This window comes from Ruditapes philippinarum, unplaced genomic scaffold (assembly GCF_026571515.1).
Source record: "Ruditapes philippinarum isolate M1 unplaced genomic scaffold, ASM2657151v2 ctg211_1_1_1_1, whole genome shotgun sequence".
In the NCBI taxonomy this organism is placed as follows: Eukaryota; Metazoa; Mollusca; class Bivalvia; order Venerida; family Veneridae; genus Ruditapes; species Ruditapes philippinarum.
In genome coordinates this window covers 680335-695843 of record NW_026852000.1, presented here as the reverse complement: position 1 = coordinate 695843, position 15509 = coordinate 680335, and the positions used below count along the sequence as shown (strand labels likewise).

The 15509-nt window shown below is 31.6% G+C and overlaps 1 protein-coding gene across 4 annotated transcripts in view; it reads left to right on the top strand.

Annotated features, from left to right (window-relative positions):
* Window positions 1-109: 109 nt before the first annotated feature.
* Window positions 110-15509, top strand: part of LOC132745891 (tetratricopeptide repeat protein 16-like) — a 34185-nt gene continuing 18785 nt past the window's right edge. The window contains exons 1-8 of one of the 4 annotated variants that reach the window (XM_060734901.1): window positions 110-215; window positions 2032-2258; window positions 2680-2718; window positions 6234-6332; window positions 6717-6845; window positions 10402-10461; window positions 13396-13577; window positions 14100-14435. In XM_060734901.1, coding sequence (XP_060590884.1) covers window positions 2073-2258; window positions 2680-2718; window positions 6234-6332; window positions 6717-6845; window positions 10402-10461; window positions 13396-13577; window positions 14100-14435 — 1031 coding nt within the window. In that variant the 5' untranslated portion in view covers window positions 110-215; window positions 2032-2072. The remainder of the gene's footprint in view (window positions 216-2031; window positions 2259-2679; window positions 2719-6233; window positions 6333-6716; window positions 6846-10401; window positions 10462-13395; window positions 13578-14099; window positions 14436-15509) is intronic. The other 3 variants (XM_060734908.1, XM_060734916.1, XM_060734924.1) reach the window with 3 other exon arrangements.

The window sequence follows — 15509 nt, the reverse complement described above, 5'->3', positions numbered from 1 at the left end:
TCGATACGTAATAAATTATGTATTGCCAATTCTGATTAGTTTGTGAAATAGTTAATCCTGGAAATCCCATAAACTGGCCAATGAAAAACATTTTAAGATCGCGCAGGTAGGATTCTGACGCATGCGCGTTTCTCATGGTTATTGGTAAACAACATGGCGTAAAAGTCATCATGAAATGTGAATAACTGGCTTATATTGATGTTTGTCCCTTTAAAGTATGACAATAGGAATTATTTTTAAAGTTTTCGTGAAAGAACCCCTTAAAGTTATTCGAAGTATAGTTGTATGTACACTGTAAATTTATTCATCTTGATGATTATGTCATGATAAGTCTAAAAACATGAAAAAGCGAAATAATCAAACACTATTTGTAGCATCTTTTATCATGTTTGTATGTAAATCAATAATCTCCAATAGAAAACCTTCTTAGTAAAGAACACTGTTAGTGATTCTTAAATAATAGGGCAAGTAACTATAGGTGTCATAATCACAGTCGGGAAATTTGTGTTGTAAAATTTTCCAATTTGGGAATAAAGTTACTGTATCGTGAAATTTGCCAATTTGGGAAAATATGCTAGCAATTTCAAGGTAATATGAAAAAGGCAAAGCCTCAAAGCGAGCTCGATTTTCTTTTACCGTAAAATAGTTTAAAATAATCGTTGATTTTTATTTTACATTTTCCATTTTAAAATTGTTGTTTGGTATTTTATACACTGCTTTCGTTTATTCTGGTCCCCCCTTTCTATTATAGTTCCCATATAAGTGCCCAGGACACCAGTCTACGCTTCCGTTTTCAATCAGAGTACATCAGCTTTTATCGTTATTTTGTAATTTGAAAAGTTGCGATGTGTCCAATTCAGTACTTCGGGCGAAAGTTTTCAAAACCATCACCTAGCAGGTACTCGCGTTACCTGCGAGCAGGCCCTTCGGGCCAGCTCGTTGAGCTCGCTATAACAATTGTTAAAATAAATCTTACTTAAACTGTTCAGCTTTTTCTGTCATATCAAAAATACAAGGACAGGCTAAAATGTGTACAAATGTAAAACTGATATCAATTAAAAATCCTGTTTTTATTCACAAAATATGAATATATTCCGTAACGCTATTTCGAAACACCAAAATTAAAATTCGGTACTTTTTTCTTTCAAAATGCAGACTTCTAGATTGGGGGTTTTTTTTTTGGATTTGGAAAAAAAATCCATAATTTGAATGGGGAATGGGGCCCATATTCGGACCCATGGGATAGGGGGGAAAAGCCTGACAGTTGCTTAAAACTAGATTTATCCTATAGTTTTAACTAGAAACCCATCTAGGCAAATTGGACTAGAAACCCATCCTGTTAAAGTATATTGGTTTGGGACCACCAAAACCAGACAACCACCAAACCCGGATGGCCCAAAAAATGCCTGAATTATCTACTTTCTTTGTTCAGTGGTTATCGATACATCAGTCACTTTATTATCAACAATAAGTGCATGTTTCTTCTACAATTAAGTAATTTATTTTATTTCAACCCTTGTATATGGTAATATTTTAATGTCTGTTTCAAAAACGTTGACAATTTGGACATCAAGAGTGCAATAGTTGACCTCTTATACTAGCTATTATCATTTGCAGAGTAAACAATAGAATATCCAAAGCTTCAGTATTTGCTGCTGAATGTTAAAAATAAAAATTAAACACCCAAGCTTTTATTGAATTAAATCAACGTCATGTACTGGTACATATCTGTACGGACACATGGTACTGTAGTGCGGACAATTCAGGTAATTTTGATACCCTCATTGATGGGCCTCAGATGTGAGTGTCAACATAATTAGCAGTAATAAAACTAGTTTGTAAGTTATGAGAAGAACCTAGCTGTACTGTGTCAAATTTTCAGATCTCCAGCTTTAAAGTTATGAAATATGTATTGTATCGATGGAAAAATGTTCAAAAAATGTCCGGTTGATGGTTTCCTAATTGACAAATAAATGTCATTGTGTAGTATGAATTTATCTGTTTCAAATGCTTTCTTTTCAATTGTTAAAGGAAGTGAAATAGAAAACAGAGATGACTTGATACCACTAGGTATGTCAGAACAGGAAATAGACACACCTACAAGTGGGCGGGGATTGGACCTTGGCCAGTCTCCTGCAACACCAATCAGTATAGACACACCCACTTTAATGAAAAGGGAGGGGAATGAAAGTTTCAGACCAGAAAGTAGTGGAGAGTTGGAAGTAGATGATCATGTTTTTGATGTTCAGCTTTCAGAGGTAAAGTTTATCATTTCAATCTAGAAATCTTCATAAAGTTAAAATTTTAGATAATTAAGAGGTATAATATTTCTAAATTTAAGAGAAATACTTTTATTGGAGATATATTTTTTAATTTTATCTTGGATGCCTATAGGTACAACATGTATCTTTGTATTTTGTAAGTTTTATATCTTCTAGTCTGACTGAGGTTATATGCAAATAGAATTTACCACTTATACATGTATACTAGGATTTAATTTGTGGGTTATCAAGATGAACACACCTTTTGATAAAATGATTCTTTTTGCATAAATTTCATCATTATTGAATGCCTTATTGCTTTTAAACTTTTGTTTAAAAAAAGTTAAAAATATGTTGTATTTCCTGATCATAAATTTGTTTTGATATTGTGTTATAAATCTGGTTGTATAAACCACAGGTGATTGAAAGGAAATCTACAGTCAGCTCAGATTCTAGAGTAAGATGATCAAGCTAAATGTTATATGGAAATTACTGTTTCATTATTTGGAAATTACTTTTTCATTATATGGAAATTACTTTTTCATTATATGGAAATTACTTTTTCATCATATGGAAATTACTGTTTCATTATATGGAAATTACTTTTTCAATTTAAGGAAATTACTGTTTCATTATAATTATGGAAATTACTTTTTCATTATATGGAAATTACCTTTTCATTATATGGAAATTACCTTTTCATTATATGGAAATTACTCTTTTTTTTCAATTTAAGGAAACTTACTTTTTTGATTATAATGAAAATTACTTTTTTGATTATAATGAAAATTACTTTTTTGATTATAATGAAAATAACTTTAAAGGCACATTAAGCCAAAAAACCCTTTATTTTTTATTTCTCAAAATTTTTTAATCTTAATGGCCTGTTACTGTTTTCATTGACCAAAAAGCTGAGCCACCCTTGCTTTTCTTGCATTTTGGTGTGAAAAATACATTGTATTAGATATGAGTTATGATGATTTAGTATTTTGTATAGAACTCAAAATGCCACATTGTTTACTTTTTACCACTGTTATGACAAAGTATGTCACTTCTAGCTCTTCTCTATCCAGGTGATAAGCATGTACATGTAGCATGTTTTAAATCAATTATTAATACATTATTAAGCCCTATAGTCACTAAAAGAAGTTGTTTTCAGGAAAATGAAATTACTTCACGATATTGTATTGATAAAATGCTTTGAACAGTCCTGAACCACATACAGTATATGTACATACAATTCAGGGCTCTTGTTAGCATTTTGAGACTGGGGCCAGGGTCCATGAAGGGGGGGAATTTTGCATGATTTTCAAATATTTTTCATTCAAGGGGGAATTTTTTTTTCAGTAAGACTTGAAATTATGCGACATTTTGGAATGCTAAAAACTGTCCAGAGCGTCATATTTATATATACATACTAATTTCCGATTGCCGTCCGCGGAATACGTTCTAATTTCCGGTTGCCGTTTGCGGAATATATATTCGCCGATCGGCATTTTCTATGCCAGTTAAATATTAATTTCAAGGGGGATTTTTTTTGGTTTTAGGGAAAAAAAACCACACTTTTTGGGTGGGGGAATGGGGCCGATATTCGGCCCCAAATTTTACCAAACGAGAGCCCTGCAATTACATTTTTTTTCTTAAAGAATTTCAGATTAAAGAATATGCAATACATTAAAAATTGTACAGCACTGCAATATTTATTTTTACAACTTGCCATTTGCATCACATTAAGAATTCTTCTCATGCAAGAACTGCAAAACTTACTGAATCAAAACTTACATGCATTCAGTAAGTAAAGGGGAAATTGAGTCACTTGCGTGGATGTAAAAAGTAATTTCCAAATATAAATGTAGATGCTATGTTATATCATCTTGTGTTATGGTTTTTCAAAGATTGCTGAATTTGCGCCTTTCAAAGTACTGTAGAACTGGGTTTTTTCGTATTATATTAATTTTCGCTAATATTGGCTGCCATAGATATATTTGTAAATCAATCAATTGAAAAAATTATAATTATTGTGAATAAATATCATATGTAAACCCAATTTAGTGAATATCTTTAATTCAACAAAATTTTTGATTTTGAATGTGATGCTTTTTAGAATGAAGAAGAAATTTGCAATTTGGACAAAAATAAAACACAAAATTTTGACAACATGAATTTACAGCGTTCTACAGTATTTGATTGTTTTCATGTATAGATGTTGGGCTAGGATAACTCATTTTTGTATTTGATGTTATATGCTTTTGAAAAATTGTAACTGACATCATTTGTATTGCTTTTGAATTGTAAGCGTTCAGTTATGTCTTTTTACAGCTAACCCTTTCTAAGGTGAGGGCAAGAGTTTGAGTGGGGACACTCTTTTTCACTCACATTATATCAAAATTGTTATAGTTTGTCAATGCAAAATGTACACACTCTCCTTGTCACTTCTTGATTCTATATCCACATATTTTTTTTCACATCTTATTCCAATATCAGAAATATATATTCAAAAAGACAATTGTATAGTTTTTGTCAACCTGTTATGTGACAATTACCTGTTCAAATGTGATTTTAATATTAAGTTGCCAAGTATTTTTTATGAACACTGAAACTGTGTATTTCATCATCTGCTGGTTAAATGTGATTTCTATAGAGAAATTAACAATTACCACAATGAAAGGTTAAATTTGACACTTTTAAAAGGACTCACCGCTGAGGTTTTTTGACAGGACATGGACAGGAAATAATTTCTCAAGATTAATGTTTGATTTGTTGTAGGTCTAGGCTTGTGTGCAAAACTTCAGATTACTTTCTCACACCAAAAATTTGGCTAAAAATAGCACAAAAATGTGATTTCTCAATTAATTTCTATTTACATTTCTTAATTATCTTTTGCATCTTTCTCAGTTGATCTATGTAACAAATTCAAATTTTATGTTTTTAGGTTTTTTGACCTTAGTGTAGTTCCTTTAAAATAAGGGGTCTTTATTAGTCAAAATATTTTGACATGCCAAAGCTAGATTCTGATATATTTTTGTTTTTGTTCACAAATCTCAGACTCTAGCTTTAGAGGGGAGATTTTTGCCCTTAGCACAATATCTCAACACATAGTACAATTAGTTGGACTCAGGGTCTTTTCTAATGGGAATCGCCAATAGAAATTCATAAATTGAACAATGCAACTGTTGGGTAGAATTTATAAATATAAATGATTGAATATAATCGGTCTGTTTTATTTTGAAGAATATTTGTTTATTAAGAGAATGGACTATTTTATTGTAACACAATTATTGCTTGCAATTATATTGCAAAATTAGTTAAAGATGTCAAAGGTCTACATGAAAAAAAAAACAACATGATATATATTTATTATTTCATTATGCTTTTTTATGATCATAATATATTTCTATTTAGCAAAGTCTGTTTCATATTTACATGTAATTTAATTTTTATAAATATATATTTTCTATTGGGATGTTTTTTTATTACATGATTATTTATTATTATTCTAAATGTATTGTCAATGAAATAAACAATTTTCTAAATCTTTGAAGATTGTTTAGCTAAGGTAAACTGAGTATAGGATTCCAGCTGAAATGATATTTCAAATTTTTCATCATAAATGCAGAGCTTTTTCTCTTTGCTTAGATTTTGCTGTCATTTGACTTGTTGATATTTACAAGTATTTACCACCTATCATTAATTATACCAACCTTGTGTATGATGTCATTTCAAGGTATCATGATAAACAGTTCTTCACTTAGCATACACTAAAATTGGTGGTGACATAAAAAAGTACAGCCATTTTCTCTGTCAATCAAAGCGAAACTGCTGCATGCCATACCCTAATAATGACATCATACATCATGTGATATGGTTGCCGTGAATGAAAATCACAATGTTTTTTTTAAACATTTAGAGGCACATCATAAGGCACATACACTGATAAGTGTTTTACAACTGAAGTGGTTTCTTTTTTTTTAGATAACAGAAGATCCAAATCAAGTGAATGTTCACCAGTTTTATCCGGAACTTGAGCACCAGTTCATGAAAGATCATCATACACAGGACAATGGTCAGAAGGTTGGTAACTTGGTATTGGTTTTTAGCTCTCTCTTTTTTTCTTTTTTTTTTAAATAGAGGTATTGTTAGAACCATAACGGTGTTGCCGTTTTTTAGACAAAGTAAAAAGGTCGAGTGTTGCCCCTGCCTGGCGGCTGGCTGTGGCTCTTGTTATTTAACTAAATAAAGAAGGAAAAACAAAACAGTGGTTTGTCTTTCACAATATACTTCAGTTTTCAAAAATTTTGAACTCTTTCTATTGCTATAAATATAGTTCAGTTTTAACATGGAACAGTATATTAGCTCTTTTGTAAAATTTGATAAATCTTCTGTTCCTTTGAAGGAAAACAATAAAGAAAATAGTGATATGAAAATTAAGTCTCAGTTTATTAAATGTTTTTTCAGGATGAGAAATCAGGTAAAGACACGATTGAGGAGCCAGACTCAAGGAGTAGTCACATGGCCCTGGTTCCCAGCACCGTGTCAGGTACGCCATGGTCAAAGGAAGACGAATATAACTCCTCCGATCCACAGGTAATATGAGCAATTAATATTTCGTCACTTCAGTGCAGTAACAGGGTAACATCTTATAAAATTTAATAGGAGTTTATCTGTTTCTGCACTAAAGGGACGATATATGATATCTCCTGTAGACTTTTTGTAGATTATTTAAAGCAGCATGCCTCGAAATTCATGTTAATTTTCATAAAAATTTTGAAAAAGTATTATAAAAGTTTAAAATTCTGTGAATTGAACAAAGAAAGTAATTTACACATTGCAAGAGGTACTTACAACCCATGTTAATAACCAAAAAGAAGTTTAAATATGTAAAAGTAGCCCTATAACTGCATTAGTCACGAAGTAGAAATATGGTGATAAATACTGCAATGTCAGTCTTTTAACTGCACTTTACATGTAAGTTATTACTGTGCATCTTTTTACTGTTCTCAATATCTTAGTACAAATGTACATTTTTCTCAATTTTTATTTTCTGGAAATATTTTGTCTCATCTAGAGGCATGCATCTTTAAAAAAAAATTTCAATGGTAGATTGTCACAAAAAACAAACAGTCAAACATGCTCCTTCAAATTTGTCAAAAACAGAGTTTGACTAGTTTAAAATAGTCTCACTTAAACTTATTGAATCATGGAAATGGTAATCTGCTTTGGATAAATAAAAAGATCTTCGGATAGAAATATATAACAAACAGCATGATCGTAATGAGTGAGACCAAAAATAGTACTGGAGTACCACACTACATTGTAAATATGGTATTCTGGTATATACTGGACAAGGCGCTTGAATGATTAAATGCTAAAATCTCGCCTTTTCACTCGTTGAAATGCACTCTTAAGACATCTAAATTTATCAGTTCACACTGCAGTTATATACGATAATAAATGATAGAGTGTAAGAACAGTATTGATGAAATAAGCGATATTTTTCTACTCTGTGATCATGATTTCTGCAAGCGTCGAGAGGTACTACTCCAACACTGTAGTGAGTTAAATCCGATCCTAATGAGTTAAATCAGATCGTTATCATATTGGATGAAGCACTTTGTCTTGCTAGCCTATGCAATTCATTGTGTGACATGTCTTGAGATTATAAGCACCTTCTACCTTTTTGTAAAGTCAAATATCTCAATCATTACTTGAGATATTCAATTGAAACTTACAATACTTATTTATAGTAACAAGGTACATCAGATTGACAAGTTGGATAACTCTGCCTACAATATTGACAGAATTATGCCCCTTTTCAACTTAGAAATTTTGGTTAAAGTTTTTTGTAAAGTCAAATATCACAATAATTACTTGAGATATTCAATTGAAACTTACAATACTTATTTATAGTGACAAGGTATATCAGATTGACAAGTTAGATAACTCTGCCTACAATATTGACAGAATTATGCCCCTTTTTAACTGAGAAATTTTGGTTAAAGTTTTTTGTAAAGTCAAATATCTCAATTATTGCTTGAGATATTCAATTGAAACTTACAATACTTATTTATAGTAACAAGGTACATCAGATTGACAAGTTGGATAACTCTGCCTACAATATTGACAGAATTATGCCCCTTTGGAACTTAGAAATTTTGGTTAAAGTTTTTTTGTAAAGTCAAATATCTCAATTATTGCATGAGATATTCAATTGAAGTTTAAAATACTTTTTTATAGTAACAATGTACATCAGTTTGCAAAATTGCATATCTCTGCCTGCAAAATTTGAAGAATTATATGCCCCTTTGAAACTTAGAAATTTTGGTTAAAGGTTAAAGGTCTTCAAAGATATTTACTTGAAACTTTACACATGCACTTAGGGTCATAATTGGAGGGTCGTAATTGTATGTCACTGACCAAGTTCCATAACTCTATCTTGCATTAAGGCTGATTCATATCCCCTTTTCTACTTAGTCTCTTGGTTAATGTTTACATGCAAGTTTTACATATCTCAATAACTATTAAGATATTTATTTAAAACTTCACATATGCATTTAGGGTCATAATTGTAGGTCACTGACAAAGATCCATAATTCTATCTTGCATTTAGGCTGATTTTTCTCCCCTTTTTCAACTTAGAAATTCATGGTAAAGTTTTGCTTGTAAGCTGTTATCTCAATTACTACTGAAGGGTTTGTGCCTTTTTTGGGACAATTTTATGCATTCAAAATAATAAAGCAGTGATTTACTTGATAAAACATCTTAATTAGAAGCCTTCGTACCTTTTCTGTCAAATTTATGTATTCATAGGTAATTAGTATTATTATACTCAATAAAACAACCTTGTGACATTACCTTCCGAAAAGTCAAGCCAATACTGTATAATTAGACTCTCTCTAAGGCCTATAACATGAATTTATTAAAAAAAATAATCTTTTGTGATATTAAAAAATTTAACATTATCAAGGCTCTTTTGCTATCAAGCACTTAGAATAGTCGAGCGTGCTGTCCTACCGACAGCTCTTGTTATAGAAAATTAATGGATGACAATCATTCTAAAACCCCAGTCAAAGTCGAGCCAGTGTTATATCATAGGTCAATATAGAACTATCAGTAGTGATACACATGTATTTGGATGTCACTGCTGTTTTTTTAAATGAATCAAATAAATAAAGTTAAGTGTTTGATCTCTAATGAGTACAATAGGTTTACAAAACCTAGTGATGAAGACATCATAACCACCCTTATTTATTTCATTATCCTGGCATTCGTTTTTTGTTGCATGTTCATTTTTAAATATTTGCATGTTAATGACTGTGTAAAATTATATATTCCCATGTTAATGTGTAAAATTATATATTTGCATGTTAATGTGTAAAATTATATATTTGCATGTTAATGCGTAAAATTATATATTTGCATGTTAATGTGTAAAATTATATCGTAAAATTATATATTTGCATGTTAATGTGTAAAATTATATATTTGCATGTTAATGTGTAAAATTAAATATTTGCATGTTAATCTCATCTGTTTCTCTCTCACTATTTTAGAATTTATTCTGTCAAAACATGGGGGTTTTAAGGGGGTTATTTTTGTAGTTTTAGGGAGCTGAAATTAACTAAAATTTTGAATGTATGGAAAATATGATAGATCCATTGAAAAGCACCAGACTGTAATAATATTAAACTAAAAAAGATAGCTGTTCTTAAAAACTGATCAAATGTGATATATTTAAATGAATGTTGATTTTATCGAGTTGAAAAATAGGAATTTTGATAATGTAAATATATAAATTACTTGTATGATAATTGCAGCTCCCTATAATAAATTGTCCCATGTATATACATGTATCATACCTGTGTTAGACAAACCTAGATATGAGCCCCGTCACGACAAAACCAATATAGTGGGTTTGCGACCAGCATGGATTCAGACCAGCCTGCGCATCCGCGCAGTCTGATCAGGATCCATGCTGTTCGCTTACCAACTCTTATAAGTGGAGAAACTGACAGCGAACAGCATGGATCCTGATCAGACTGCGCGGATGCGCAGGCTGGTCTGGATCCATGCTGGTCGCAAACGCACTTTGTTGGTTTTGTCGTGACGCGGCTCAATTATAACTTTACTAGTGATATTATAGTTCCTTTACTACATGGAACGTTGGAGACTTAGTGTAGAGCAGGAAAGTAGACAGAGTAGGGTATGTGCTTATCTCCCCTTTCCAAAATACTCTTCATCACAAAAAATTGGAGGTAATTTCACAGCTGTATTAATCTGACAGAAAATTATTGCAAATATATGGGGTTGATCTTTAATATTTATTAATACTGAAATTAAATTATTTTTATTTTACATTGAAAGAATATTTAGGCACACATGCCAGTTTTTTGTATATCTGTATTATGACAGAGTTGTGGCCCCTTTTGATTTAATGATGACTTTTTATGGCTGAATTTGTGCAATGAGTCTGTCCTGCCTTGATTTCAAAATTATAGGGCATTCACTTCAGTATCAGAATCTTAAAATTAATTAAGTTACCATTAGTATAGTTCCTAGTCAGACTGCATGGATATGCTGAGTTATATGAGATAAAAGGGCTCTCATTAGCATTTTGAGACTGGGGCCAGGGTCCATGCAAGGGAAGGGGGGTGGGATTTTGCATGATTTTTAACTATTTTTCTTGTAAGGGGGAATTTCAACAGAAAAAAAATTAATTCATTAAAAACCACTGAAAACAAGATTCAGTTTACAAATTTATCAACAATAAGCTGTTGTCATGAAATATTTCAGTTATTTCTAATGAAATTGAATACATCTTTGATACTTTGTATAAAAAAATATTATTTTTCAGGGAGATTTTTTTTTTTTTTGGTTTTAGGGTGGAAAAACACACTTTTTTACAGGGTGAATGGGGCCCATATTTGGCCCCAAATTTTACCAAACAAGAGCCCTAATATGAGATATGTGTAGCTGTGAAATAACCTTCATAAGCTATATGCCTTCAGCTGAAAAAGTTCACTAACATCTTCTGTGATACTCTAGTATCAATAATGTTATTACATGTATTTTATATATGTAGTTTATAGTTAAAATGAATACCTGATTTCACGGGAGATTTATGCAAATTATACGTTTATCAAGTTACTAATAACTTCTCCCTTAACCCTTTAATACAGTAGTTAATCCTTTCAGATATTTGTGTTTAATTCACTTCAGACACACAAAAAATACACAGTAATTAAACATTTCGGTCGGAAAGTAGCAAGCTAACTTCAAGAACATCAGAGACAGGTCTGAAAGTGATAATCGACCCTGAAATGAATAATGCTCAAGGGCCAATATTCATTTTGCAGGCCAATTATCACTTTCTTGCCCTACTCTGCCATATATTAACCTCTTATTACATATATGACAAAAAAAAAATTCTTTACTAGGAAAACTTGGACTAAATTACAATATACTGTTGTTGTTTTTTTTTCATTTGCATTTATATCTTAATTAACATTGGTAATCACTATAACAACCTTTAAATTATCTCTGGCTAATTCTGCATTTACCTTTAAGTCTAAAATAACTTACCTGCTCATGCTATTTTTGACCTTTCTTCAGAAAACCCTTCCTGCAAACATTATCCATGACCTTTGACCAAAGATATTCCATTCTGCACATCTAATTATCTTTTGATATAAAGGCCTAAATGATCCGGGAAGCTGATTCTATCCTTTACCTTTGTGCTTAAGAGTTTTTACCTTAAAAGCCTAAAAAGTTATCTTATTTCAGTCTGTCCTTGACCTTTAGCCTGTTGTATATGTCTTTGACCTTTAAACTAGAAAAATTACAGCTGCATACCTATTGTTGACCTTTCAATTTTAACTTGACAAAATCTCTCTTGCTAACCAGACCTCTTCACTTTGATTGTGTACTACTTGACATTCACCTTTGTTTCAGAATGTTATAATTTCTAAAAATAAATAATAAAAATTGAGGTAAAAGATCCATTCATCTTGTACAGACACACTAAAGCTGTTCTGTGACCATCATGTGTCAGTTATTTGAAAGTAAACATTTTGATTGAATTATACATTATAACTTTGTCAATTGTTGCTTACGCTTGCTTAGAACCTTTCAAGGCTTAAGAAACAATGTGTGTATGACAGAGGTCATGGTCATTTCTTGACCTGTCATTTAAAGTACTGTTGTCTTGAAATCAAAATATGAACATTATGCTCACAACTACTGCAGTTTATAACTTATGTATATATCACTGGTCACAAATATCCACATGCAATTTTTTCACATTAATGAATTAAATCCTCACTTTTAACTTATTTTTAGCTAAATATTCAGCTCATTTAAGCTCAAAGTTCAACTTATTTGAGCTGAGAATTTTTTTCATATTTGAACTTTTAGTTCAGCTTATATTTTGAGCTTAATGTTAATTTTATTTGAGCTCATGGTTCAGCTAAATTGAGGTCAAAATTCAGCTTTTTTGAGCTGAGAGATATTACGATGTAAAAAGAATTTGTGTTCCAGATTAAAGTGAATTTGTAATTGAAAATTTTAATTAAGTTTGGATGACAGTTTAGCAAATTCATTGCGAGACTCTTGTGTTATTTTATTAATTAAAAAAAATTAGCCAAAAAATAGCCTTTATGTTGATAAATGTTGATAAAAAGTTAGCTGATTTTTTATTACATGTACAGACAGTGCAATTGTTTGTTTTCCTGAGGTAGAAATTAAATTTTCTATGACAACTTGTGTTGTTTGCAATTTAAAGGGACTCCACTGAGCTTTTTTTGACATGATGGTTTTGGAAATAGACCAATAGCTTGTGTGAGAATTTTCAGATCTTTCATTCACTCTTTTTTTCAAGAATAACTTTTTTCATGACATAAAATTCAAATCTGGCTAATAATAGCACATTAACATGATTTTCAATTAAATCTTGAGTATATTTCTTATTTATATTTTGCATATCTTTCTGTTTCAAGTGCCCCTTTTGATGTATGTAAATAAAATATGATTTTATGCTTTTGCACCTCAGTGGAGTTCCTTTAAATAAAAATGTTAGTTATAGTTTTGTTTTACATAATGCAGGAAAGATGTAATTCTTTATGTCATTTTTTTTCATAAGAAAACTCAGGTGACTTCAGTAAGTGGTGGGGAAGGTGTATTTAGTACAGCTGTGGATGAGAAGACCCTAGAAGAGGCGAAACTGCGTCAGAATCAGAGTATCTTCCACACAGAGAAATGGGGGATGGAAAAACCGCCACAACCTAGCATGCAAGAAATCATGGACGAAACAGCTGTTAAACAGTAAGTGTTATTCAACTTATAGTGCTGAAAGTACTTTATGTTCAACCCTTAAAGCAGCACGCCTCCATATTCATGCTAATTTTCATGAAAAATTTTCACAATGTTGTTAAAAAGTAAAATATTGTATAGTGAACAGAGAAAGAAATTTACACATATCAAATGGCACTTACAATTGAAGTTAATTATCATAAAGAGGTCAAAAATTGCAAAAAGTAGTCGTTACTGCATTAACCCTTACTCTGCTGGAAGCGGAAATGATAAGCCTTTGCCACCAGTATAGAGCCAGGCCAGCCTGCACATCGGTGCAGTCTGACCAGGCTCTATACTGTTGGCTGATAAACTTTAAATTTAGATATTGATATTCCCAAAATTGATAATGAACATGTCCAAAAATGGAAGCTGGAAAGCTCATTTAAGAAATTCAGCATGGTAAAGGTTAATCATGCAGTTGAAGGGTTAAAAACACGGAACAAGTATCATGTAAATAAAGAGATGAACTGCATAAATATTTATTATTTACAGCTTCAATAAAGCGATACAGATGAAGGAGGAAGGAAATTATCAAGGAGTCATTCTTTTCATCAATAAGGCAATGGGAATTCGTAAAGATGATGTGCGTTTTTTCGTGGAACGGGCGGAGGCGTATCTGAGACTGTGCGATTTTCAGTCAGCGATACTGAACTATAAGAAAGCGTGTTTGCTAGACCCGTCAAATGAACAGTTCTATAATAGACTGTCATTTCTCTATTACTTTCAAGGACAGTCTCTGTTTGATCAAAGATTATACCCGGAAGCTCTCGAGGCATTTTCACGTGCGGCAGAGATGAGACCGGACAATATCGGATATCATATCAGAAGGTACGTAAAAATTTGAAATATCATCAAAATAATAAGGATGTTTACTGTTTTTGTGTTGTCTACCACTAGATAATATACATGTTATATACAATAACAAGCAGTAATTGATGTTATCACATACCAGTGCCAATTTTGTGGCTAAATAAAGATGGTATTGCAAGGCCGTGCATATATTTTGATGTGACATCATTTTGAGTTATACGAACATAGTGTTAAGACGCACTCTATTTTAGCATTACTCTATGGGCACGTCAATGAAAAGTGATCCTTTTGCACTTCAAACAGTCTTGAGTTTGGGTATGTGATAAATGTAATACAGTGTAACTTCCGAATTCCAGAACTTCTGAAATCCGGAAACTTCTAAAAAACGAACAATTTTTTCGGTCCCGATTTTTCCCTTCTATTTTCTATTAATATAATACTTCTGAATTCCAGAACTTCTAAATTCTGAATTCCGAATGATATTTTCGACAAATTAGAGTCAAATCAATGCAATTTTACCTCCAAAAACCGGAAATATCCAAAGGTGTGAAATACATTGTAAACCCTGCAGGAAGATTTAATCTCCCTATCGATTGTTTACTAATTAGCGGTGATCGTGTAATTTGACACGCGTTAAAATCACAAACTGAAATGGTATGTTTGAAGTGATGCGGTTAGTCAAAGTAATTTACGGCGGTCAGTTAATTTGAAGTGTTTATTAGCGGATTAAATGACAATTAATGGGACAATGTATGCATCAAACGTCTTTAGGGATTTTATTGCATTTGATGTAATAATTAATTAACTAGCATCGGACGATATGTTAGTTTATGCAATTAACAACATTTTTACAAACTGATATGATATTGCAGTAATGGCCACATCGTCCTTGACATTTAGTGATATTAAGTGGATTAGTCTCGTCCACATTATCATAAACCTCTGAATTCCGGAAACCTCTGAAATCCGAACTTTTTGACAAGTCCCATGGGTGTTCGGTTTTCGGAAGTTACACTGTATATTATTTTGAGTTATGCAAACATAGTGTTAAGACACACTCAATTTTTGCATTACTCTATAAGCACGTCAATG